This window comes from Capra hircus, chromosome 3 (genome assembly GCF_001704415.2).
Source record: "Capra hircus breed San Clemente chromosome 3, ASM170441v1, whole genome shotgun sequence".
NCBI classification, from domain to species: domain Eukaryota; kingdom Metazoa; phylum Chordata; class Mammalia; order Artiodactyla; family Bovidae; genus Capra; species Capra hircus.
In genome coordinates this window covers 3,265,489-3,292,141 of record NC_030810.1, presented here as the reverse complement: position 1 = coordinate 3,292,141, position 26,653 = coordinate 3,265,489, and the positions used below count along the sequence as shown (strand labels likewise).

At 65.0% G+C, this 26,653-nt stretch overlaps 1 protein-coding gene across 1 annotated transcript; it reads left to right on the top strand.

Moving 5' to 3' along the window:
• On the top strand, window positions 696-24,515 carry ESPNL (espin-like). Its single transcript, XM_018040314.1, has 9 exons — window positions 696-1,059; window positions 2,219-2,409; window positions 4,639-4,825; window positions 7,354-7,536; window positions 12,074-12,205; window positions 18,387-18,501; window positions 19,490-19,602; window positions 20,505-20,702; window positions 22,926-24,515. Exons 1-9 carry the CDS (start codon window positions 727-729, stop codon window positions 24,513-24,515), a joined length of 3,042 nt encoding a protein of 1,013 aa, XP_017895803.1. The 5' UTR covers window positions 696-726.

Below are 26,653 nucleotides of genomic sequence, written 5' to 3'. Positions count from 1 at the left end.
AAAGACGCTGGGCAGCTCTGAAAATTGAGCTTGGGACCATGAACCCCGGTCCCTGTGGCTGAGGGTGGGCTGGGGAGGGGACCTGAGACCCTCACCCTCCTCTCAGAGGCCTTCCTGTCCGGTGCCAGGCCCTGTGCCCATCACTGGTCTGCAGAGCCACTGCTGCCCAGAGGTGCGTGGAGCCCCCAGTGCCAGCTGAGGCCAGGCTCCAGGAAAGCGTTCCCAGGGGGCAGCAGGCCTGGGTGCCCGTGGGTGACACAGCCCAAACGCTTAGACTACAGCACCTGGTGTAAGACGCCCAGAAAGGGCTTTGCTTGGATGGGTCTGCCCTCCCGGGGGAGGGTCTCCCAGGCGGCCTCTGCACAGCCCACCACGGCCCTCGGAGGCTGTCCCCCGACCGGAGGAAGCAGACTCTCTGACTGTTTCCTGGAAAAGACACTAACTGTGAGTACCCACTCGATGTGGGAAGTCCGTCCCAGCCCTCAATCCACATGAAGGGGAGGCATGGTCCAGCCATAGGGCAGTGCCCACCGCCTACCCAAACCTGATGTGGGCCCTTCCCCTGCTCTGGGTGCCCCAGAAGTGGCTGGGGCAGGGCTGCAAGGCCCGGTCCCGAAGGCCTGACCCCCTCCCACCCCCGCCGCCTCCCATCTGCCCTGTGCGCGCTTATCGGGTAACCGGAGCTGCGAGCTGCGTCCTATCCTGAAACAGGAAGCCCGGGCCTGCATGAGCCTCGGACAGCTGGCCGGGCGGCCGGGGTGGAGGATGGAGGAGCAGCGGGCGCTCACAGCCGCCAAGGACGGGGACCTGGACACCCTGGAGCAGCTGCTGGAGGCGGGCACCCTGGGCCAGCATGTCACCGACGCCCTGGGGGCTGGCCTGGTGCACCACGCCGCCCGGGCCGGCCACCTGGCCTGCGTGAGGTTCCTGGTGCAGCGGGCCAAGCTGCCCGGCAACCAGCGGGCCCACAACGGGGCCAGCCCCGCGCACGACGCCGCAGCCACCGGCAGCCTGGCCGAGCTGTGCTGGCTGGTGCGCCACGGCGGCTGCGGGCTGCAGGTGAGCGGGGCCCGGGTCCACAGGGAGGCGCGAGCCGAGAGCCAGGTCTGGAGCCCGGGCTTCCCCAGGGCCCTGGGCTGCTGCTCAGGGGTGGCGGCGGGGGAGGGGGGATGGCCACACGACTCCCACAGCACACACAGTGGCCTGTCTCCACCCCACGCCCTCCCCAGCCCCAAGCAAAGCCCTCGGAAGCCACGGACACCCCCTGAACCACCTGGTACTCCCCAAGGCCCAGCACAGAGCAGCCCCTCTCGTCCTTTCACCCAGTACCCCCACCCAAGAGCAGCTGGCCTTGCTGGTGGGGGGGGGGGTCTCCTGGGTCTCCTTCTTATCAAGCCTGATCCGTGGGGCCTGCTTTCAAAGGGTCTAGAAAAGGGTCCGGGCAAACAGAATCCTAGCAGGCACCGGGGCTCAGGAGGTGCTGGCCCACCCCGGGTGCTGGGGGACCCCGGTGGGGGCTCCGGGGCTCAGTGAGGGTCTCCCCGCAGACATTTCTCCTGCCCGCCTCTCCCTCTCCCTGTCGGCCCAGTGGGTGTGGGCAAGCGAGCTCTGATGGAGAGAGGAAGTCCTCCCGGAGCCCAGAGAAGCGCTGGGTCCCCGGAGAGGGAAGACCCATGTGTCACACAGCCTGAGTGTCCAACAGCCGCAGCCCCGCCGTCCTCAGCGGCTCTTCCCACAGCCCCAAGGGCGGGAGCTGGGCTGGTCCAGAGCCCGGGAGAACACCCAGGTGTGCCGATGCCGGTGATGGAGAAGCGCCTCAGCAAGAGGACTCGGGACGCAGGGTGGGCGCTGAGTGAGGGCGGAGCAGAGGCCCCTGGACCACCCCTGGACAGGCTGCCAGCCCTGGGCGAGCAAGCTGAGCTAGTGGTGCCTCCCCGACGGCGAGCAGAGAGCGGGAAGGGCGGGACTGCAGCCTGGAGGGGGCTCGCATGTGCAGGATCAGGGGTTTGGACCCAAAAGCCTTGACTGGTCCCGGCCCTGCTGCTGACTGGGAGCCGGTGGCCTGGCTCAATCCAGGAGACCCCTCCGCACCCCCGCGCTGGAGCCAGGTGGAGGGGTGGGAGCTCTCCGGCGGGTCCGCGCGGTGCGGTCCCAGGCGGCTGCCCGGCAGGCCCGGTCCGGCCCGCCGCCCGTTCACCGGCCGCCTGCGCCTCCGTAGGACCAGGATGCGTCGGGCGTCTCCCCGCTGCACCTGGCCGCCCGCTTCGGACACCCGGCGCTGGTGGAGTGGCTGCTCCACGAGGGCCACGCGGCCACGCTGGAGACCCTGGAGGGGGCCTTGCCGCTGCACCACGCCGCGGTCAGCGGGGACCTGACCTGCCTGAAGCTCCTGACCGCCGCCCACCGCAGGTGAGGGGCTGCGGCGCCGCCTGGCGGGGTGTCCCGGGGGCGCGGGCTGAGGGGAGGGGGCCCAACGAGGGGAGGGGAGGGAGCGGGGCCCGGGAAGGGGAGGGGAGGGGGAAGGGCGGGGCCTCGGGAGGGGGAGGGGTGGAGGAAGGGGAGAGGGAGGGGTGGGGGAAGGGGAGAGGGAGGGGTGGGAGAAGGGGAGAGGGCGGGGTGGGGGGAAGAGGTGGGCGGAGGGGAAGGGGACCGGCCTCAGGGGAGGGCTGGGGGAGGGGTGGCGGGACCCGGGTGGGGACGGAGCGGGGAGGGGAGGACGAGGGGGGAGGGGAGGGGAGGACGAGGGGGGAGGGGAGGGGAGAGGGACAGGCCCCGGGAGGGGCGGAGGGCGAGGCCTGGAGCCAGGGGCGGGCGGAGAGCAGACCCGGGTGGGCTCGGCGCCGGAGCGAACAGTGAAAGCCCGGAAGCTGCTTCCGCAGCTGGAGCAGAAGCGCCCCTGCAGGCTCAGACCGCGCCCCCGGCCTGGTGGCGTCTCAGGGGCTAACGTTTCCCGCTGGGCCGCGAAGGTCACCGCTCACGCGTCCGGAAGGGAGCAGAGTGAGCCCTGGGCTTGAGGGCAGTGAGCCCCCCAGGTGGGGACCTGGATTCTCCCTCCACACGCCCGGTCCCACTGGCGCGAGTCGGCGGATGGGCGAGGCCGACAGGCAGGGAGGGGACAGGCCCAGCTAAGGGCCTGCTGCCCCCCGCCCCTTCCCCGTCCTGGGCCCGGCTGCGGTCCTGGCCCCACGGAAGACACCCGGGCGTGTAACTGGCCGTCTGGGGGTGCGGCGTCTGTGGCCTGCCGCAGCCGACTGTCCGCAGGAGGGCTGTCCTGGCTGGGAGAGGGACTCTGTCCACCCCTCACCTGAGCTGGCCTTTCTCCCCCGAGCCTCTGACCACACTTCTTCTCCTGCGGGGCTCTTGTTAGCTGGCCGGCCGTCCTGGCCGCCCCGTGACAGTGCTGCGGTTCCTGGGCTTTCCCGTCCCGACCTCTCCCTTCCAAGGCCTTTAAGAAAGGCCTTTGAGACTCGCTTCTGCCTGTCTTCCCCAAACAGTCCACACCAGCTGCCCGGGGCTGGCCGGCCGCAGGGTGTCTCTCAGACCGGCTGTATTAGAAGTTCAGTTCAGTTCCGTTGCTCAGTCGTGTCCAGCTCTTTGCGACCCCATGAATTGCAGCATGCCAGGCCTCCCTGTCCATCACCAACTCCCGGAGTTCACCCAAACTCATGTCCATTGAGTCGGTGATGCCATTCAGCCATCTCATTCTCTGTCTTCCCCTTCTCTTCCTGCCTCCAATTCCTCCCAGCATCAGAGTCTTTTCCAATGAGTCAACTCTTCGCATGAGGTGGCCAAAATATTGTAGTTTCAGCTTCAGCATCATTCCTTCCAAAGAACACCCAGGACTGATCTCCTTTAGGATGGACTGCTTGGATCTCCTTGCAGTCCAAGGGACTCTCAAGAGTCTTCTCTAACACCACAGTTCAAAAACATCAATTCTTCGGTGCTCAGCTTTCTTCACAGTCCAACTTTCACATCCATACATGACCACTGGAAAAACCAGAGTATCAGAAGTACTTTCTGCCATTTGAAATCCGGGTGATTTCACATTAACACACACACAAGCACAGGGATGGCCCGCTGCCCATGGCCCACATGCCCAGGGGCAGAGACCACAGGAGCCGGAGAGGAAGTCTTTTTCAACAGGGGTGGGGTCCGGTTTGGGGGAGGGGGCTCCCGCTCCCTGCAGGGGTTCAGAGGGGACAGAGAACTCACCTGACCCCATGACCACATGGAGGCAAGGCAGGATGCGGAAACCTGACTACCCTACCCCAGTCTGTCCACACGGGGTGCCTGGAATACGGATGCCTGCGAGCGCCAGGAAGGACTAGTGTCCTGCTCACAATGGTCCCTTGCACGGAGCAGGCCCCGGGTCTGGAGGTTCCCTGAGCCGCCCACGGCGGGCCCTGCTGGGCCATTCACCCTAAGAGGAGACCCCTGCCGGCCAACCCCCGGCGGCGCGCACAGCTTGAGGGCGAGTTGAGGGAGCTGGATTCCTTGGAGTGCGCACAAGCTGGGCGGGTAGTGGGGGGCCGCAAAGAGCCAGGTGCCGGGCCACTTCGCCCAGATCTGGGTCCTAGGTCGGAGCGGCTCCCCGCGACCCCCGGCCGAGCGCGCTCTGAAGCCCGGCCTCCCCCGCAGCGGCGTGAACCGGCGGACGCGCAGCGGCGCCTCCCCGCTGTACCTGGCCTGCCAGGAGGGCCACCTGCACCTGGCGCAGTTCCTGGTGAAGGACTGCGGCGCCGACGTGCACCTGCGCGCCCTCGACGGCATGAGCGCGCTGCACGCCGCCGCCGCCCGCGGCCACTACTCGCTCGTCGTCTGGCTGGTAAGGGGGCGCCGCGTGCGCGCGCGGGTCGTGAGGGGCGTCCGCGGAGGCTGGCCCCTGCTCCCGCCTAGCAAGCGGGGCCGGCTGGGGCGGAGGCGCCACGCCCTGGGTCTCGGATCGCACACAGGAAGTTCGGAGACCACGGGGTGGTGGGCGGATCAGATGTGCCTGCCGCGCCTTAGAGCACCCACGTGCCAGGCCCAGTCTAGGGCACAGCGGGGAGCTTCGACTAGGGGTGGCCGTGGGCTGGACCCGCCCCTGCAGGACCCTGAGGGTGTGCAGCACCCTCTGCGGGCTCTCCCGACCGCCCCCCCCAGGAGTCCAGGTGTGTCTGGGTTCTCAGGGTGGGCGGCCCCCCCCAGGAGTCCAGGTGTGTCTGGGTTCTCAGGGTGGGCGGCCCCCCCCAGGAGTCCAGGTGTGTCTGGGTTCTCAGGGTGGGCGGCCCCCCCCAGGAGTCCAGGTGTGTCTGGGTTCTCAGGGTGGGCGGCCCCCCCCAGGAGTCCAGGTGTGTCTGGGTTCTCAGGGTGGGCGGCCCCCCCCAGGAGTCCAGGTGTGTCTGGGTTCTCAGGGTGGGCGGCCCAGGCAGTGCCTGGCCCTGCTGCTTGGCCACTTGTCCATGCCCGGCTACCCAGACCCTGGCGGGGAGCCCCACAAGCCCCACGCTTCTTCCCTCTGGACCCATGGAGGCACCATCTGGGCCTCTTTCCAGAAGGAACACAGAGTGACCTAGATGGGGGAGGATGCTTTCTTAAGACTTTTTCCAGGGCTGGGGACTGCCGCCTCCGCCCTGGAAAACCAGGCCTGTGCGGTGTCCGGGCGCTCTGAGGGTCTCCATTATGGAGAGGGTCTCCGTTACCCGGTCAAGGGTCAGCGTGGGGAGTCTCTCCCTGGAGGGGCAGATGGACAAGAGGTGGCTGAGGAGGGACTCAGTCTGGCTGCTCCGCTCCTCGCGCCTGGCACTTGGTGAGAGCTGTGGGGTGCTGCGTGAGGGAAGAAGGAGTAATCTCCTCTGGCCTCCCGCCACGCCACTCCCCTTGGCTTCAGAAGCCCCCAGCAGTTGACTCCAGCCTGCCTTCACCACCGCCTCTCCCAGGCTGGCCCTTCGCCCCTGGAGCACCCGCCGGCACCCACCTTTGCACCGGCTGTGCCGCCCCCCAGCCGCCCTTCTGCAGCTGCTCCCACCGGGCCAGCCCCACTCTCGGGAGAAAGCTCCCAGCGTTGGCCCCGCCCTGGCCCTCAGCTGGAGCTGTGCTTACACCCTCTCGCCTGTAGTTGAGATGGTGAACTTCAGAAAGGTGCCTGTCCCCAGACCTGGACTCCCAGCACTGCGGGAGCCTGAGTCCTGGCCTGGTCTGGCCTCGGGGTGCAAAGGCGGCATGTGCTTAGCACACATAGTGAGTCGGCGGGACGCGCGGCGTCTCAGAGTGGTGGGGGTGCCCAGGGGCCGGAGGGTGGCAGGCAGGTCCACACAGCGCCCCGCCCCCCCAACCCCCGCCCCCCCCCCCCCCCCCCCCCGGCCAGGGCAGCCTCACAGGGGCTCATCCCAGGAAGAAGCAGCTGTGGCCGAGGGTCCCAGGGCCAGAAAGGCTCTTCCACATGGGCCTCCCCACCCCGCCTCCTGCAGGATGGACCACAGGCGCCTGGCTGACCCACTCAGGGCTGGGGTCCCGCTCCCCTGGGGGAGCTGGCTGATAGGAGGCGCTCTCCTCCCAGCATGCTGTCCTTTTTCTGACAGACACATTTGAATGTCAAATCAGCCAGCATTTGGCTGCAGTGCCCTGGGAATTAAACCACTGAAAGGTTATCCCTTCCACATAGGAAACACAGCAGGCCGTTCACACCCGGTCACATCCTTGCTGTTCTCCTGGCCTCGCCTTCATGGAGAAGGTTGGCTGCATTCAGAGCAGTAAGAGGGAGAAAAAGGGGGTGACGCCACGTGCACCGGCCCTTCCGGCGGGAAGGCGGGAAGAAGAGCCCCTTCTGGCCTTGGGTTCGCAGGGGTCACGTGGCTGCCCTGGGGGCATGCGGTCCAGGCTGGGGGCCGCTGGCCAGAGCCCACGGGTGCCCTCACAGTGGGGCCGACGAGGGCTGTGAGGAGGGCTGGCGGAAGGTTGCCGTTGGGATGGGGCCCAGGCCACAGCGTGCTGAGGAAGGCTGGCCAGGGCCTGCCCCCCAGCACCCTGCATCTTGGCACTGGAGCTGTAATGCTCAGGACGCAAACAGGCCTGGTGCCAGGAGGTCCTCCCTTCATCAGCAAACACCTGTTTACTGGCCTGGGGTGCTGCCCAAAGGCGTTCTTTATTTGAAGTGGGAACGCCCCTGGGGGTGTTCAGCTTAAGATCTGGGCTGGGGCAAGTTTGGGGGCTGTGGAATCTCGCAGTAAAACCACCAAGCTTGCTGCCCCCCGACCCAGGCTGCCCGGGGCGCACAAGAGGAGCCCGCCGTGTCCCCAGGGGCCCCTGCCCCGAGGAGGGAGTGGCTGCCCCCGTCCGGCCTCAGCTGGCCCTTCCCCCTTCCTCTGCCCTCAGGTCACCTTCACCGACGTCGGCCTGACAGCTCGGGATGACGAGGGGGCCACCGTCCTGCACTTCGCCGCTCGGGGCGGCCACACGCCTATTCTGGACCGGCTCCTGTTGATGGGCGCCCCCATCATGAGAGACTCCTGGGGGGGCACCCCCCTCCACGATGCAGCGGAGAACGGGCAGATGGAGGTAAGGTGCTGGGGGGCGGGGGGTGGGCAGAGGAGCCTCCGGGAGCTGGCAGTCCTGGACCACTTCCTGTGAATGAGTCACCGAACCCTCAACACAACCCTATAGGATACACATTATTAGCCCCTTTTACAGACAGGTAAACCGAGCCCCAGAGGGGCAGCCATTGCCCAGGATGCAGACTCAGACTCAGATCTCTCTGGGAATAAAGCCCACGCTCTGCCCTCAGCACGGGATGCCTCCCTTCGCTCAGAGACTCCCCGGGTGCCGGCTCAGGGGTCAGTCTTCCCGCTAGTCCTCCCAGGAAGGGGTCTGCTGGCCCCCTGCTCTGAGCAGCCTGGGAGCAGAGCCCCGCGGGGGTGTGAGGTCAGCCCCTTCGCTGTGATCCAGATAAACCTAGGGGCGCACGTGGCCCAGGAAGCAGCATCGGGAAACCTGGAGTAGGCGGGGTCGGCGTTCCGACACTTGAGGGCCAGCCCTGGGAGTGGACCCGGCCGTGAGCCACTGGCCCTGCACTGGCGCCACCTGCCCACAGACCTCCTGCAAAGGCAAGGCCATGTCTGAGTGGAGTGCATCTGAGGCGAACAAGTGGGATGACTCCTCTGCCCGCCCACCCCAGAACCACCCGGCAGGGCTCCAAAGTGGGTCAGTGCATCCGCACCATCTCCTGGATCTTCCCACGGCGTTCCCACAGCCCCCGGATCAGCTGGTCGCTGTCCACGCAGGCCCCGGAGAGGCTAGTCGAGGGGCAGGGGGCGGGTGTTTTATCGAGGTGCAGCCCAGTATCCCATTTTGGACTTCGGTTCTGGACAGCTGTTTCCCGCTGGAACCTCAAGTGTTACTGGGCCCAGGTGGCCCATGAGCAGCACAGGGCAGCCACCCAAAGTCCCGGGAAGGCACGCGGTCCTTTTGATAAATCTGAGAGAGGCACGATGCCCCCGTGCCCAGCAGCAAGGCTGAATACTTCTTCCTGACTCTCAGGAGCCTGAGGGCTCCCTCCTGCTCCTCCCACCCCCTGCCACACCCCCTCCTTTCACCCTGCAGGCCAGCATTCAGCCCTGTGGGCTCACCGAGCAAATGATGGGGGTGGCGTCCAGAGGGGCCTGGGGTGATCCCTGGTGTCCTGTACCCGAGCAAATGGTGGGGGTGGCATCCAGAGGGGCCTAGGGTGATCCCTGGTGTCCTGTACCCAAGCAGATGGTGAGGGTGGCATCCAGAGGGGCCTAGGGTGATCCCTGGTGTCCTGTACCCGAGCAAATGGTGGGGGTGGCATCCAGAGGGGCCTAGGGTGATCCCTGGTGTCCTGTACCTGAGCAGATGGTGGGGGTGGCATCCAGAGGGGCCGGGGTGGTCCCTCATGTCTGAACCCGAGAAAGCGGTGGGGGTGGCATCCAGAGGGGCTTGGGTTGAATCTCTGGTGTCCTGTACCTGAGAAGGCGGTGGGGGTGGCGTCCAGAGGGTCCTGGGGTGGTCCCTCATGTCCTGTACCCAAGCAGATGATGGGGATGGCGTCCAGAGGGGCCTGGGGTGGTCCCTGGTGTCCTGTACCTGAGCAGACGATGGGGGTGGTGTCCAGAGGGGCTGGGGTGGTCTCTCACGTCTGTACCCGAGAAGGCGGTGGGGGTGGCATCCAGAGGGGCTTGGGTTGGTCTCTGGTGTCCTGTACCTGAGAAGGCGGTGGGGGTGGCGTCCAGAGGGGCCTGGGGTGGTCCCTGGTGTCCTGTACCCGACCAGATAATGGGGGTGGTGTCCAGAGGGGTCTGGGATGGGAGGCCGCGGGTGGCCGGAAGGGCCCTGAGCCAGTGTGATGTAGCTCAGACAGCGTCCTGCCCTACCAGCCACGGCTTCCACAATCCTGAGGGTGGCCAGAGCAGCGCCCTGCCAACTTCATTTTTAAGCAGCATCGTCTTTTTGCAAATGAAGTGTTCTATAGGGGTCCAGGGGGTTCAGCAGATAAGCCGAGGGTTCTTGAGGCCCTCACCCTGCTCCCTCGGTGGGAGAGGAAGGGAACCCAAGCCTCAGAGCTGAGAGCCGCCCTCCTTCTCCGTCCTCGTCTGGCGGGAAGCCCTCGGCCCTTGGCTGTGCTGGGTCCTCCTTGCTGCCCCCCACCCCTCCAGCTTCCTCCGCCTGTGGCGAGTGGGAGCGGGTCCTCACTGGGGGGCAGAGCCTTCCCATCATCGCGGCGGCGCCTCTCTGCAGGCCCGGGCTCTAGCCATCATCGCGGCGGCGCCTCTCTGCAGGCCCGGGCTCTAGCGCTTGCAGGCCTCAGTACTGGCAGCACTCGGCCTCGGTACTTGCAGCGCACAGGCTTAGTTGCCTTGCAACATGGTCTTCCCAGGCCAGGGATCGGACCCGCGTTGCCCTGCCTTGGCAGGTGGGTTCGTGACCGCTGGACCACCAGGGAAGCCCCACGATAGCTTCTCCATGCCATCTACTCTCCAGCCTGTCCAATACCCGTCTCATATCCATGTCTCTGGTTGTGCTGTAGCCAGGACAGAAGCAGAGTCCACACGTTATTGATCGCCTTTTGGGTATTAAATTTGTCAACAGTTCCAGAAAATTATGTTCTTCCAGGAAACATGATCACCCCATGCTACTCTGTATTTTATTTAATTTTTTTTTTTTTGAATTAATTTAATTGGAGGCTAATTACTTTACAATATTGTAGTGGTTTTTGCCAGACATTGACATGAATCAGCCATGGGTGGACATGTGTTCCCCATCCTGAACCCCCTCCCACCTCCCTCCCCATCCCATCCCTCTGGGTCGTCCCAGTGCACCAGCCCCGAGCACCGTGTCTCTGCATTGAACCTGGACTGGTGATCTGTTTCACATATGGTAATATACATGTTTCAATGCTTTTCTCTCCAATCATCCCACCCTCACCTTCTCCCACAAAGTCCAAAAGTCTGTTCTATACATCTGTGTCTCTTTTGCCATCTCACATATAGGGTCATCATTACCATCTTTCTAAATTCCATATGTATGCATTAGTATACTGTATTGGTGTTTTTCTTTCTGGCTTACTTCACTCTGTATAATCGGCTCCAGTTTCATCCGCCTTGTTAGAACTGCTTCAAATGCATTCTTTTTAATGGCTGAGTAATACTCCATTGTGTATATGTACCACAGCTTTCTTTTCCATTCATCTGCTGATGGACATCTAGGTTGCTTCCATGTCCTGGCTGTTACAAACAGTGCTGCGATGAACACTGAGGCACACGTGTCTGTTTCGATTCTGGTTTCCTCGGTGTGTATGCCCAGCAGTGGGATTGCTGGGTCATAAGGCAGTTCTATTTCCAGTTTTTTAAGGAATCTCCACACTGTTCTCCATAGTGGCTGTACTAGTTTGCATTCCCACCAACAGTGTAAGAGGGTTCCCTTTTCTCCACAGCCTCTCCAGCATTTATTGCGTGTAGACTTGTTGATAGCAGCCATTTCGACTGCCATGAGATGGTACCTCATGATGGCTTTGATTTGCATTTCTCTGATAATGCCCACTCTGTATTTTAAAATAAATTCTTATTTTAGAAGAATTTATAATTGTTTCAGATTTGTAGAAAAATGGAGGCACGGGCACAGACCGTTCTGCTCAGGTCCACATCTGCTTTCCGGCCCCTGGCTCACAGCCACCCGCTCTGGTGGCCGTCACTGCGGTGAAGTCCTCCTCTCCCTGTCCCCAGGGCTGCTGCCCCAGACCCATCTAGGCTCAGGCCCCACACCACAGTGCCCCCCGCTCCACTCTGCTTCTCTTGTGACCCCTGCCCCCCAGGCTCTAGATAGACAGCCCGCTCCTGCGGTGCATACCCCCCCACCGCAGCCTCCTTCACAAAGGGCCTTCACATGCCCAGTCTCCTCTCGCTTTCCACGCTCCATCCTCTCCTCTGCTCCCCGCTGCTGAGCCTCCCGCCTTCCTCTCCTCTCGGTCCCGGGGGCCCAGCCAGGAGGGAAACTGGGGGCCCAGCGCCAGCCTGACCCGGGGAGGGGGCATGTGAGGCCAGCGCAGGAGCGGGACGGTCAGAGATGGAGACACTGGAGATGGAGTGAGGACCGCTGGAGCTCACCCTGGGCTCGGAGCCAAGAGGAGGGCCTTGTTGAGCACCAGGCCTGAGCGGGAGGCCAGGGAGCAGGCCGGGCGAGGCGGGCGAGGGCACCGCCCGGAGACCTGGGGGCGGAGCCATCTTTCTTAGCCTCTGCACCCCAGTTTCTTAGTGTGAGAACGGACACCCCTACAGGAGTTGCTGTAAAGATGGAAAGCAGCTCCATATTTAAACCCAAGGCCTGGGCTAAAGAGGCAAAGTCAGGGTCGGGTGGCCTGGCTGGGATCCTGCTGTGCCGCCTGCTTACCATCTGGGCCCTCAGCGAGCCTCCGAGCAAGGGCACCTGGGGCTCCTACCCCGGATCTGGAGTGCTGATGCCTGCGGGACCCCATGCCGCCAGGAAGGGGCGGCCCGGGTCAGGCGGGGGCTCAGGCCTCGGTGGCTCAGCTTGAGGGGTTCAGGGTGTTGGCGGTGGTCACGTGTCCGCCCTCCTCCTGCAGTGCTGCCAGACCCTGCTGTCTCACCGCGTGGACCCTGCCCTGCGGGATGATGATGGCTACACGGCTGCGGAGCTGGCGGAGTACCACGGCCACCGCGACTGTGCCCAGTACCTGCGGGACAGCACCCGGCCGGTGAGCCTCTCGGCCCCTTCCCTCCAGGGCCCCCCTGTGCTGATGGCCGGGAAGCTCACCTGGACACTGCATGGTCGGGAGGGAGCAGGGGAGGGCCTGGCCCTGGGCTGTGAGGGGGCCGGGGCTACAAGGGGGACCAGGGCTGGGCCACGGCTGGAGCTCCGCTGAGATCTGCCCGCCACCCAGGCCACAGAGCCCAAGCTCACACTGAGGCCAGACGGCTGGGTCAGACTGAGGACACCCCGGGGGTGGGAGTGGGGTCCCAGATCCTCGGGCGGGTGTGACCCCAGGGGGCGGGCCAGCCCTGTGCAGCCCAGAAGGGGACAGTTTCAGGTGGGCTCCCATCTGGGCACGTGACCTCGCCCAGCCTCGCCTCTGCAAGGGCAGGGACCCCGTGTACCCGGCCCCCCCGCCCTTGACGGGCCGCACGTGTTTGCTGAATCAGTGGAGCAGTGGGTGTGCAGGTGTGCAGGGGGGAGCCCAGCAGCTCCGTCAGCGTGGGGTCCAGGCCCCCCCCAGTGCGCCCCCGCCAAGCCCCGGGCAGTGACTGACTCTTGCCAACCTGCACAGATTTTGCCGCAGTCTTCTGTACTGGCCACCCCTTCAGAAGGTGTCCCTGGGACTGGCTGGCCCCCACCTCAGGTGAGAACACTGAGGCCCACGGGGGCACCGTGCCCCCACGCCGGGTCCCACCCCGGGCTGCCTCCCTTTCCCTCGGGGCGTCTCCCGCGGACTGTCCAGGACAACGGAGGCAGAGCCGCCTTCCTCCCCGGCCCTGGGCCAGTGGGATGGTCCTCACCCGGCCACCACTGAGAGAGCCGGTCTCCACCGCCCAACACCCGCACCGGGGTGGCCAGGGGTTGGGGGCTGGGCGTGCTTCAGGGCACATGCATTAGAGTCCTGGTTTGTCTCGGTAGCCTAGTTTCAGACACAGGAACTGCAGTCACTGCTTGAAGCAATCTGTTTACTGTTTACTGACCCTTCAATTGGCTATGGGCTTCCCTGATGGCTCAGGTGGTAAGGAATCCGCCTGCAATGCAGGAGACCCCAGTTCGATCCCTGGGTCGGGAAGATCCTCTGGAGGAGGGATAGGCGGCCCACTCCAGTATTCTTGGGCTTTCCTGGTGGCTCAGCTGGTAAAGAATCCGCCTGCAATACGGGAGACCTGGCTTCAATCTCTGGGTTGGGAAGAACCCCTGGAGAAGGGAAAGGCTGGCTACCCACTCCAGTATTCTGGCCTGGAGAATTCCATGGACCGTATAGTCCCTGCGACTTTCACTTTCATACTTTCTTTGGATTGGCTATTGCTTGACAAGAGTTGTCTTTCTGGCTTGGGTTCCAGAAGTTGGAGGAACTGTGCGGGTTCCTGGTGTGGTGGACAGAGCTCCATGGTCTGCGGGTTGGGGATGGCCGGGCACCCACGTCCTCGGCCTCTTTGTGGGCCCTGGGGCCAGCCTGGAGGTGGGCTGGGTGACCCCTCTGCTAGCAGGGAGGTGCCTCCTGGCCCGTGTCCGGGGGTCTCTGGCTTGCCCCCAGCCCACGCAGCAGTGCCCACGGCCAGGCCTTCTGTCCGAGCAGGATCTCTGTGCCCAGCCCCCCTCCCCAGGCCCTGGCACACCAGCTCACCCCTCCTGGCCACTCTGCCCGGCTCTTTTAGGGGTGGGGACTCTGGGCTGACCCCTCTGCTGGCGGTTGTGGGGACCAGCCCACATCGGGTTTCCTGGAGTTCCTTCTAGTGCTGGCGGTCTCCCCTCATGTCACCGCGGGGTACGAGGCAGCAATCCACTTGGGATTCCCCACGCTAGCCTGGGCGGTCCGTGGAGCCTCCCCACCCGGCCTGCAGGCCCGCAGTGTCCAGCCCATCCACCTGCCCTGCCCGTGTGGCGGAGGGGCAGGCTCATCAGGCTATGAGCTCTCCCCATGAGCCGCTGCACCCGGGGCTGTCTGGGGTCACCCTTGACCCCCAACATTCAGTCTCGGCCCCGCAGGAGCGCAGGCCATCAGCTGGGGCCGCCGGACTGGGGGAGGCGGGGGCCGATGCAATATTGATGGAAACGCGATATCCAGAGGTCGCCCGCGCGGCCTCTTCCTGTGTTGGGCTCGGAGTAGGTGGTGAAAGCCTGTCTTTTCCTCTCAACCCTGCCACCTGCCTCCGCCCCCAGGGTGTCATGGGTCCCGGCAGAGGCAGCCTGGGGGTGAGGCTGGACAGGTGCTCCCCCCGCTGCCTGCGCCGCCCCACCTTGACCCTGGCCACGTCTTTCCGCTCCCCAGGCCTGGGGTCACCTCCGCACAGTGAGGAGGGCTTGGGCAGTGGCTAGAGGGGGCTCCCTGCACCCCAAACCTCCAGGGTGTGGGCTGTGTGTGAGGGGCAGACCGGCCGGGCCGCCGCAGCTAGGAGCAGCTGCCCAGAGGGGTGAGCACAGCCCTCCACGCAGGGGCGATCCCAGCCTCTCAGCTCGCTGCCCCCCACCCCTGTACTCACGCCCACCAGACTTGGAGTGACCCTTCTTGGCCCAGCAACACTCCCAAGTCCTGAACACCTGTGAGCCCCGGTTTTCTCATCTGTGTGACGTAACGGAGGAGCCTCGCCGGGGGTTAGAGGGGTGCCTTGAGTGCCCGGTTTAGTGGCTAATTGCACCCGCTTGGGGTCCAGAGGGGCCCTCAGACCCCTTCACTCTCCAGATGGGAAAACTGAGGCCCAGAGAGGGCCAGGGGCTTCCCGAGGCAGACTACTCCCCCCTGGGGGAAGGGCAGTCCGTAACCCAATCTCAGCCATGGTGCCTGGGTGTCCAGCACCCATCTGTGGGTCATGATTTTCTCGGCCCGGGTGGCGTTACAGGCCTGTAACCCGGCTCGCCACAGCGGTCCTCCATGTATAATGCATAGCAGGCGTGGCGCTGCTCAAATCTCATCAGAAACACAGAAAAAGAGACGCCAGACCACGGGCAGGTCACCAGCCCAAGGCCGGCTGACCACCAGCCTTGGACACGCCTAGCTGTCAGGACCCAGAGACCAGCAGCACTCCCGCAGGTCCCGTAGACTCGGCTAGTTTTCTGAATACTCCCGTTACCAGGGGCCGCCACAGCAGACCCCCATCCTGCTTAAAATTCAGAGATCCTCGTGACACCATGCTAACAGCGGCAAGGAGGTCTGTGTGCCACAGTACACCAGGCCCTGCCAGGGGCTCCTGGTAAGTCCCAGCAAAGGCAGAGAAACTGAGGCCTGTGGGATGCTGAGCGACTCCCCGGGGCTTCTCCCTGGGGAGAGTTACAGCAGAATTTGGCCTCAGGGACCCGTGGCATGTGGCCCCCCAGGCTGCTGGCGTGGTGGTCTGGGGCCAAGGTCCGTTCCCCTGGGCCCTGGACCAACATCCTGCCCTTTCCGTTATTCCTTCCACCCCAGCTGAGCCCTGCACTCTGCCGGGAATGGGAGGCCCTTTCCCCTCACCCCAGAGAGCAGATTCAAACAGGGGTGCCGGGGGTATGGTGCGCCACGAGGGCTCCCAGGCGGGGGCGGCCGGGGAGGCTCTGTCTGACTCAGCGCCTGGGGCTCAGCCCCACTCTGTCCGTCAGACCATCCACATCGGGTTCCCCAGCCGTCAGGTCTGGGGTCTGACTCAACCCTCCTTCAGGCTCCTAAGCCACCTCATGCCTGCGTTGTGGACGCTGGAAGACCGGAGATTCCCATGTCTGTGGCACATGGCAGGGAGCAGGCGGCGTGTTTTGTCAGAACCCCGCCCCTGAAGTCCCGGGGTGACCGATCCCAGCGCAGATGGCCGCTGCACGCAGATCTGTGTCACAGTGCAGAACCCCGAGCCGGGGAGCCCCCGACTTGTAGCCAGTGTGCGCAGCCTCGTCTTCCTTCTGGGTCCCCTGTGCCAAGGCAGGCGGGCGAGAGCAGCCAGGGCTTGGCATCCTCGGCGGGGGTACCAGGGACCCCACTGGTGCCGGGCTTCCCCCAGAGGCCCACTCGCCTGCCTCTCCCTCCAGGCTGGTGGTCCTGGACTGAAGGAGCAGTGACCCGAGGGGTTCAGTCCTGGCAGGAGCAAGGGGGGGTGGTCTCAAGTAGGATCCTGGTCCCAGCCCTGCCCCGTCCCTGCCATGGACCCCTGAGAAGGCACCCTGCCTCCCCGAATCTGTTTCTCAGCCGTGCCTGAGCGCTGCCCTGGTTGACCCCTCTGTGCTGTCTCTTTTGTGCGACCAAGGAGCTCTGGTCTCCCCTCCCTCTCCGGAGGGTCTGCTTCCCCGGCCCCTGTCTGGGGGAGGGTTAAGGCCTGGTGGTAAGGGATCCCACACCAGCCCAAAGCCCGCCAGGCCACCTGACACCTCTGCCTTCAAATATTAATGTGACGCCTCCTGCTCCGGGGGGCGGGCGCTGTGACACCCCCCCCCCCTCCCCGACGGCTGCAGACGGCTCAGCTCCCTGTGCTCACTCACGGCCCAGTCTCTGCCTCCAAGGGTCCTCCCAGGCTGGGGGCTGGCAGACGCTCCTGCCGAGGCCGGGCTCCTGGGCTCCGGGCACCAGTGTCTGCAGAGAGAGGTAGGAGGCGCCGGCGACAGGCAGATAAGCGCTCGGGCCCCAGGCTCCCCTCCTGGTGGCCCCAGAGTGCAGAGGGTCCTGGGATGTGACGGAGGGCCCTGAGGCAGTGGCTGTAGCCACAGGGGTTCTTCTGAGGGGTTTCCCCAGGCCGGGGCAGCCACCCGACACCTGCGCCTCCTCGTCCGGGGGGTAGAGACCCGGCCCACCTGTAGGGAGCTGGGGACACTCAGGCGGCCGAGGGACTTAACCCCAGCAGCGCCAGCTACGTCGTCACAGGCAGGGCTTCGCGCAAAGTGGACACGTGGGCTTCTTGTTAGAAACTGATCGAGGATTTCAGGACAGGGAGAGGAGAGGATATTGAATGGCGCTGTGGATCGAGCCACCCGCTCGACAGTGGGGCCTGCACTGGGCCCAAACCACGCGTCCCTGTGGGGCAGGTTTGATCCAGCTCCTCGCCCGGCCCGGGCTCTCTCCAGCGCCCGCCTGGGAGCCCCAAGGCCCTCACCCACCATCGCTGCCCACGGGAGGGAGCAGGCTGAGGCGCTTCGGTCTGACGGTCAAGGGTGAGTGGTGGCCCTCTGCTGGAGCCCCAAGCTGGGGCGGGCGTGTGTTTTCAGGCATCAGGGCTACCAGGGGGGCAGCCAGGAGACAAGCCACCTGCAAGATGGAGTCAGCCCGCCTGCGACGCTCAGCTTTAAACCCAAAGGCAGCAAGCCTGGCTCTAGAGTCCTTGGAGGACGGCTCACGTCCTTGTGGAGAACGTCTCTGCCACCTGAGGCGGGGCTTGGGAAGGCAGGCAGCGAGGGCAGTCCCGCACACGGCGGCCTGTGCACCCCAGTCTCTGCTTGGCCAGGCCCGGCCAGCCATCTTGGCACCTGCTGGTCAGAGGCCAGAGCGGAGGCCTCGCAGGGCTGCGCTGGGGATGGGGGACAGGTTTTGGATGCCTCCAGGTCTAGGACTCTTCCTGGTTGCCCACCAGTCAGTGTTGGGGGCAGGGGGGATGGTGGAGGTGCCCCAGACCTGGGGCAGACGTGGGGTTGCATTGTGGGGGCCCCTGCAGCCCAGATGTGGACCTCCCTGGCCTCCGGCTCCCCAGGACTGCGGGGTGGGTCCTGGGCACTGCGCCACTGCTCTGAGGTGCAGGGCTGAGAACACGTCCAGGTTTGCTGGGGTTCCCTTTGTGCCCAGGGCTGAGCACGGGCGCAAGTCTGGGCAGTCTGTCTCGGCGCTGTCGGGACAGCTGGCAAAGGGGTGTGTGTGTGCGTGCACGTGAATGGGCACGTGTGCCCGCAGGTGTGCGTGTGTGCACGTATCCCTTGAAAGGCCAAGGAGTGCTGAGCATGAGGGGGCCGCCAGCCTCTGACCCAGAGCCCAGAGTTAAGCTGCCTCCAGAGGGAGCTCACGAGCTGGGCCTGGAGATGGGGGCTCACCCAGTGGGGGTAGGTGTGTGTGCCCACCAGGGTGGAGAGACACAGGGGGCATAACCTCCAGGGGTACTACCTCTCGCCCCCGCACACATCCCCTTCCTAGCCCCACCCCAGGGAGACCAGGTCAGGGCTGGGTGCCCCCCACCCCCGCATGGCAGGCCAAATCAAGGCCCCCTCAACCCCGCCTCCCGCTGACCAGGCCTGTCTGCCCCCAGGTGCCGCTCCTGATGACCCCCCCGCCCCCGCCGTTCCCCCCTCCTCCACTGTTGGCTGCCAGACATCCCCCGGAGGAAAGCAGAAGTGGGGGCATAGGCCTCGGGAACCCCACCCGTGAGTAAACGCATCCCAGGGGTGGGGGCTGGCTCAGGTTAGGGGTGCAGGGACTGGGCCCTGCTGGCCTCCCCTCTGAGGTCCTCCGAGGGGGCCTGGGGTGCGGGGAGCAGGAAGGCTGGACAGCTGGGCACAGAGAGCACCAAGGCCCAGGCTGGGGCCAGCCCCTCAGCTCTTCCAGGATTCCATTATCGTCCTGCCACCTTGCTAAAGTGAGGACAGAGCGCTCCATGACCACAGGTAAACCGCCTCCTGCGCAGTCCTTCGGCATCTCTGTGAGCTCCGAGCGCCTGCAGCGCAGCTCTCCTGCCGCTGGGGCTCCAGGCAGCCCGTCCCTTCTCTGGGCCTCAGCTCACCCGGAGGGACCGCGGAGGTCGGCTCTGTCCACTGCGGTTCCTGCGACTCCAGCAGGGGGCGGGGGGGCGGTCCTCAAACGGCAGGTCACCACCCACCAGGGGGGCTCTGACCAGCATTTATCAAAATGAAGTAGAATGGGATAGCGTGAAAAATGTCAGCAGGCCCCATGTGTAGTGAGGATAAGTGTGGTGCAATGGGTGGTGGTTATGTAGTCACACGTGGGGTGTGTGTGTGTGTGTTTGTGTGTGCAGTGGAGGGAGGAGTCATAAAAGGACAGGTTTGCCGTCTGATGGGGCTGCCTTTGGTCCCCAGACTACCGACCCCTACACCCTTTCTAGCTCCTTCCAGGCCGTAGGACAGCTGGGGGGGGGAGGGGGTGGCAGGACAGGCCGTGGCTGGGATGAGGTAGGGAAAATGCAGGCTCCCCAGCTGGCCGGGCTTGGAGCTGGCCCCATGGACATCCGTGGGATCGCAGCGATGAGTGAGTTTGCCCAGGGCACTTGGTCAGGGGGCTGGCCACTTTGGCCCCCAGTCCAGTGGTCCTTCAGGAAGGCTGGCTGTGCCCAGGTCTGGGATCCTCTGCCCCCCAACCCTGGCCTCTCCGACACCAGCTCCCACTTCCTCCTGGCAGCAGCATCTCTCAGCCCGGCCTGGCCCGGCCAGCCAGACCAGCCTCCTCCAAGGGAGCGCACAGCCCACACGGCCACCCCGAGAGTCACCGCCAGTGCCACGGCCGTCCCCACGGTGAGTGCCCTCGCCGTGCTGCTGTCTTCCAGGGCCCCCAGCCCAGGCCCAGCTGGCCTCTCAGCATCACCAATGCCGGCCCTGGCCAGGTCACTCTGGGGGCAGCCAGGCCCTTCCCTCCAGGTGGAGCCCACGAGGCCCGTGGAGTGACTGGCTGGCCTGGGGTGGGGGGCACAACCCAGCTTCTGGGGAGATGGAAGTTCAAGGCCATGAGCAACTGTCCACCCAACAGAGTGGACGTGCCACTGTCTCTGATCCCAGGGGGTCCCAGTGGGTCAAGCCCCTCACCCTGACAGATGCTGCTTCCACTGTCCAGGAAAGCCTCCGTCCACGGGAAGGCTGGGCCTGGTGCCCACTGCTGTCTGCCCCCCACCACCCCCTGGCAATTCCCACTGGCCCACACCTCCTCCTCCTCTCTGGGCACCAGTCCCTTATGCATCCAGCCCACCTTTCACTGACCGGGGGCTGGGAGCTCCCAGACCCCGCGATGTTCTGTGCAAGTCTGGCAAGTGCAGTCACAGCACACAGCACATTAAAGGCTCTGACAAGTCCTGCAGTCCACGATTGACCACCAGACTATGCAGCTGTTCCCCAAAGGAGTTTCCCCATCCACGTGGCATGCTCTGAGCAACCTCTTCTCAGTCATGTACCAAGGAGGGGGGACTCTCAGCCTGCGAGCCTCCCCACACATACCGGGGTCCTACAGGGACAGGAGGCCCTTGTGCTCCGAATCCTCACACTTGAACAGGCTGGGGGTACGGTAGTGGTCAGCTCCTCTGTCCTCCCTGGTCAGCCCCCACGCGGCACGCAGCTGTGCTCCTCCGGGACCGCCCTCCCCTCCGCTGCTCCTGAACTGCAGGCTCCTACGGGCCTCCTCCAGTGACCTGCCTGCGTGCACGCAGGGGGCAGAGACGGCGACGGGAGGCGCTCCGGACAGTCTGGTCGTGCTGCAGCTGGACGGGATGCCCTTAGGCGACCTCGACGGGCTGGTGCCCACGCGGGATGAGCGCGGCCGACCCATCCCTGAGTGGAAGCGGCAGGTGATGGTGCGGAAGCTGCAGGCGCGCCTGGGTACAGCTCCAGCAGCGCCAGAGGCCCAGGTCCGCCAAGGTGGCGCCAGGGAGGGGGCGGGGCCAGGCGTGGGGTGGGATCAGGCATGGGGCGGGACCATACCTGGGCGGGGCGGGGCGGGGCCACACCTGGGCGGGACCGGGGCGGGGCGGGGCGTCGCGGAAGGTGGGCGGGGCCCGGGTGGGACCAGTGTGTAGAGGGCAGAAGCGGGACAGGAGGCTTAGTACCCGCAGGTAGACGTGGAAGGTGGGTTCCTGAGACCACACCTCGAGTCCTGAGACCCGGGTACCCTACTGCATTTCCCTCTGGCCTCAGCTTCCTCTTCTGCCTGCCGATGAGGTTGAACCAGATCAGAGGGCTGTGAGCAGGGCCCCTTCACCTGCCTTGGGGATGTGTTGCCCAAGTGCTCTTTGATCTCACGATCTGTACGTCGTGCCCACCGCATATCAGGCTCTGTTCTCGGCAGTGAAGGGGACCAGCCTTGCCCCTTAATGCTTCCATTCCATCAGGGAAGGCGGGGTGACTGGGCAACTGTGCTGGGGGTGTGGGAAGGGGGAGGAGGGTCCAACTGCTATGGAAAGAAGACAGTGGAAAGGGGAGGGGCTGCTTTGTCCAGGTGCTCGGGGGCAGCCTCTCTGGAGAGTGTTCTTGAGCCGGAGTCAGGCGGAAGTGAAAGGCAAGGCCTCCGGGGGTGAGGGACAAGCGATTTTGAGTAGAGGCAACAGTGAACGAGGCTCCAGAGGCAAGGTGGACGGGCTCAAGTGGGAAGCAGAGGGAGGTGGTGAAGAGGTGAGATCGGAGAGGGGACAGGCAGGCATCACAGGACCTTCCGGGAGCCGCTGAGAATCTGCGCAGGGAAGGGCTCTGGTCTGACTTGGATCTTAACTGGCTCCCTCTGGCCGCCCTCTGGACAGCTCTTCTAGAGTTGTACCCTGACGGGGTGCGGCTTTGTCTTGAATGATGTATTCTGCAACCCTTGGTCTAGAGCTGCCCTGCCGGTACCATAAGGCCAGCCATGTGTGGCTATTTCAGTTCAGTCATTCAAACTTGTCCGACTCTTTGCGACCCCATGGACTGCAGCACACCAGGCTTCCCTGTCCATCACCAACTCCCAGAGCTTGCTCAAACTCATATTCATCGAGTCGGTGATGTCACCCAACCATCTCATCCTTTGTATCCCCTTCTCCTCCTGCCTTCAATCTGTCCCAGCAGCTGCAGCTATTTAAAGCTGCTATTTCAAATGAAATGAAACCCCCTGCTCCGGAGTTAGCTGCACTTCTGAGGAGTGGCTCTTGCAGGGTTCTCGGCATGCCTCCCCCCTCAGAAGTGTTGGGCGACTCTGGTCTAATGGCCCAGCCTGTCCTTGCTGTCAGGACGACCGTGGGGTTGGGGGTGGAGCAAGGCAGGAGTGGGTGGGGCATCCTGCCACAACCCGGAGGCCTTTCAGAATCTGACCTTAGGGCAGAACCAAGGATGTGTGAACTCAGGGAAACACAGAACAGAAAACAGGCCGAAGGGGCAGGGGATGGGCTTGGACACAGCCTGGCCATTGGCTGCGAGTTCCCAGCCTGATGCTTGTGGTCCGAACACACCCCTCTCTGCCCCGGGCCTCGTGGGGGCTCATTATACCGAGTGCCCACCTGGCTTCTTGGCAACCAGGCAGGAGCTCAGGCCCCTGACCTGTGAGATGGGGAAGACACAGGGCCTCGCTCAGGGGTCTCGGGAGAGTGAGCGGGTGGGCACGGAGCCACCCAGGGGGACCCCAGCTGGGAGGCTCTGTGTCTGTCTTCCACAGACTGCAAGCATGGGAGTCGGGCTATATCCTGGTGTCAGGGAAGCCCTGAGGGGTGATGTTCTGGGGGTGAAGTTGGCCACACGCCATGAGAACTCGGAGGCTGCCCTTCCTTGGGGACACTGCCCACCCTCAGGACATCCTGTGCAGGGAACCAGAGGGTTCTGGGGACAGTCTTTGACTTCACCACAGAGGAGAGGAGGAGGACTCGGGGGTGGCAGAACAGAGGCACCCCTGCCTCTTCTGAGGGCAAGGCTGGCTCTTCCCGGGGTGAGAACTGCCCTGAGCCTTGGGCTGCGGCCTGGGGCTGGCCTGTCACCTCCTTTACCCTCTGAGCCCAGGCAGGGGCCAGCCAGGGTCCCCAGGACTCCCTGGGGCCAGGCCACCCAGGGGAGCTCATGTCCAGCAGGAGAACACCATGTGGGCTGCGTCCCCGCTGACCTGCCCTCCCTGTGTCCAGGACGACGGCGGGCGCGCAGACCCCATGGAGCAGGCGGCCTGGCGGTACTCACAGACGCACCAGGCCATCCTGGGCCCCTTCGGGGAGCTGCTGACCGAGGACGACCTGGTGTACCTGGAGAAGCAGATCGCCGACCTGCAGCTCCGGCGCCGCTGCCAGGAGTACGAGAACGAGCTGGGCCGGCTGGCGGCCGAGCTGCAGGCCCTGCTGCCTGCGCCCCTGGTCAGTATCACCGTCAACAGCCGCTTCCTGTCCCCGGGGCCCGGGCTGGAGGTCTCAGAGGCCGAGCCCCGGGGCTCCGAGGAGGGGGCCTCGCAGGCCACACCCGGTGGGCAGCCCCTGCCCTTCTGGTGCAGCCACGTTGCCCGGCTGGTGCGTAGCCTGTCCCTGCTTCTGAAGGGCGTGAACGGGCTGGTGCAGGGCGAGGAGAGGGGCCCCCTGGAGGCCCAGAGGGAGGCCCACAGGCTGGCCCAGGGCAGCCCCCCAAGGAGCGAGGCCCAGCGCGAGATCCAAGAGAGTGGGGTGTCTGTGCGGACACTCCGTGGCAACTTTGAGTCAGCCCCCGGCCGGCCCTGCACCCCAAGCCCTGGCCCCTGCGAGCTGGGGGCCCAGCCGGGGTCATGCCCGAGGGGCTGCTGGCCTGCCTCCGTCCCGCCCTGCGGCGGCCCGATTGGAGAGAACCCTGGGCCAGGTGACACGGAGGAGGCCAGCGACTCCGGCATCAGCTGTGAGGAGGCCCCGTCAGAGGTGGGCGCTGTGCCGGGCCCGGACCTGGCCAGCCTTCGCAAGGAGCGCATCGTCACCCTCTTCCTCAGCCACTGGAAGAAGTCGGCTTATATGCCGGCACTCAGAACGGTGGCCTGCAGGACCCTGGAGGCGCAGCGTGCAGGGCTGCAGGGGAAGGAGGCTGTCGGTGGCCCTCCACTACCCTCCCCGCTGCCCAGCGAGAGCCCGCGGCCTGGCCGCCTCTGGCAGCAGCGCAGCGTCATCGCCCAGCTGCTGGGCCACTGGAAGGCCATCCTGGCCCACGTGCCCGCCCGGCAGCTGCGGCGGCTGAGCCGGCGGCCCCGCGGGCCCCTGTCCCCGGAGCAGTTCCTGCCCCACGTGGACGGGGCGCCCGTGCCCTACAGCAGCCTCACGCTGGACCTCTTCATGCTGGGCTACTTCCAGCTCCTGGAGTGCGACCTGCCGGCCGAGGAGCGCAAGACACGCCACCTGCTGTGCTTCGAGGTCTTCGAGCACCTGGGCGCCCACGGCTGGGAGGCGGCACGCGCCTTCCACAAGGCCGTGACCGATGAGGTGGCCGCTGGCCGCCGTGCCTGGACCGACGGCTTCGAGGACATCAAAGCCCGCTTCTTCGGCTCCAGCCGCGGTCCCGCCCGGGACGCGGAGCCTGGCCGCAAGTCGGGCCTGACCCCGCTCAGGCCCCTGCCCCACGCCGGTCCCCGCGGCCCCGAGCCTGCAGCACAGAGGCTGGGGTCCGGCCCCCAGCGGGGCAGCTTCAACAGCGAAGACATCTGTGGCTACATCGACCGGAGCTTCGCCTTCTGGAAGGAGAAGGAAGCCGAGATGTTCGGCTTTGGGGAGTGACGTGGGCCTGCCTTCCTCCCGGAGCAGGTTGGGGCTGGTTTTGGTTCTCTTCTCTTTTCCTTTTCGCCCGCCTGGTGGCCAGGTGAGCCTTGAGGCCAGGCCGTCAGGGACTCAGCGTGCCGCCATCCATGTCTGCCCCCCCGATGGCTTCCTCCTAGGCTGCAAGACTGCATTCAGAGCCCCCCTTGTCACCGCCGCGTCCGAGAAGCCCTCTCAGGACCCCAGTCGCCCTGCCCTGGGATGACTCGCCAGCCCCGCCCGTGCCCTCGGCCTGCGCGTCCCTTGGGCGCCTGTGATGCCAGCCTGTTCCCCACTGGCCACCCTCCAGTCCCTGCTGAGTCGCCAGGACATCCCGTCTCCCGGCGCCTCTGTGCCTGTGGCTCTGGCCACGTCCTGAGCCTCTGTCTGCCCTCCTCCAGTGCCGCCTCCATGCCTTCTGGTGACCTTGGGCCCCCCTCCCCGTCCTGTGACGTGAGGGAGGAGCTAGGAAAACGGGATCTGGTGGGCAGGAGGCCTTCCTGTCAGACTGGGCTTCCCTCCCGAATTTTCCAGGTCAGCGTGCGGAGTCCAGGGAGCTTCAGGGAGAGGTGTTCTGCAGCTGCGCGATGGCCCCACAGGCAGGAGTGGGGAAGAGGCTTCAGGAACCTTCCGCAGCCTTCACCTCCCTGCAGAAGCCCCCCGGGACAGTTCTCTTGGCTGTCCCTCCCCTCCTGCAGAGCTTGGAGGGCTCAGGCCAGCTGTGGGGGACCAGGGAGTCCTCCCATGCCGCTGGCCCAATGTCTCAGAGAGGAATGCTCAGGAAGAAACAAGATGGGGGTGTCAGGCTGTCGGGGCTTCCCCAGACAAGTCAGGGGGGCCGTGCTGGACTGGGTTCCGGCTCCAAACCCTCCTGCAGGGTCGACACTGGACGTGAGTTTGCTAAAGAAAGACCCGCTCCTGCCACCTTCCCATGTGTGCTTGCTGCCCCGAGCCCAGAGAGGGCCCTGCTGGGGGGACACTGAGACCTCAGTGCTCAGCTTAGCCGAAGCCCCAGAGCAGCATCCTTACCCCACGGGGCGTCCATGTTCTCATCTGTGAAATGGGGGTGTGGTGTGGACCCGCCCAGCCCCAGGGTCCTGGCGAGGGTGGACTGAGGCCCCCACGGGGGTCTCTGTCCTGGGATGACCGTGACACTCTCCAGCTGTGTCAGTGTTTTAAGGAGCACGGCCCTGGCCTCAGGCAGCCACAAGCATCCTGTATGGTGTTGAGGCCCTGGCTCTTGGCCCTGAAGCTTGACATTTAGAGCCGGACAAGGGCTGGTCCGCAGGACGCTGCTGCTGCCCGGGCTGGCAAGGTGAGCCTGGAGGTGGGGGGTCAGAAGGTGCTGGGCGCTCTGAGGCCTCCCTCCCCTGGGCCACCTACAGGACCCTGCTGTCCGAGGAGGCGGGAGCAGGGTGGGCAGCAGATGCAGAGCCCAGTCCCAGAGGTGGCCAGCTGGCCAGGGCTGCTCAGGAGACTCTGCGCAGGAGGCCCGCACACCCGAGTTCGGGCATGACCCCCACTCACTGTGGCCTTGGGCAAGGCCCTCCATGGCCCCGAGCCTCATGTTCCCACAAGCATCCAGGACTCCAGGAGGATCGGGGCTCCAGGGTTAGGTGGGGGGTGCTCAGACCCCAGCGTGAGGCCTGGCGCAGGGAAAGGACCTCTCTGTTGGGCATTCTCGGGTGACTGCCCAAATGTCCTTCTGCAGGCACTCTGTTTCCTGGGAGCCTCCTTATAAATACACCGTATCCTGAGAGCACCCCAGGGACCCTGAGTCCCTTGGGCTGGGCCAGAGAAAACTGGTTTGCTATTTAAAAGATGTTCCAAGTGATTCTGATGCTCAGTGACCTCAGAACCCCACTAGCAACTCACCTGTGGGAAGCAGGTGTCCACTGCCATGGGTGTGTGGGGGGGGGCTGGCCCCTCAAGGCCACATTCAGCTGTAGGGCCCTTTAACCTTGGCATTCAGTTGTCAAAACCCCACTGAGGATCCCAGAGCCCCTACCTAGGGATCCAGAGGGTGTGCAGACTTCAGTGAGGTGACCAGACACAAGGTGCAGAACCAGGGGCTTCCAGAAGAGTCAGGAAGATACTGGAGAAGGGGAGCCTGGTCTCCC

Coding starts and splice junctions, on each gene's coding strand:
- ESPNL (XM_018040314.1), top strand. CDS start 727: ATGAGCCTCGGACAGCTGGCCGGGCGGCCGGGGTGGAGGATGGAGGAG. Junction 4,826..7,353: donor ACTCGCTCGTCGTCTGGCTG/GTAAGGGGGCGC, acceptor CTCTGCCCTCAG/GTCACCTTCACCGACGTCGG. Junction 7,537..12,073: donor CGGAGAACGGGCAGATGGAG/GTAAGGTGCTGG, acceptor CTCCTCCTGCAG/TGCTGCCAGACCCTGCTGTC.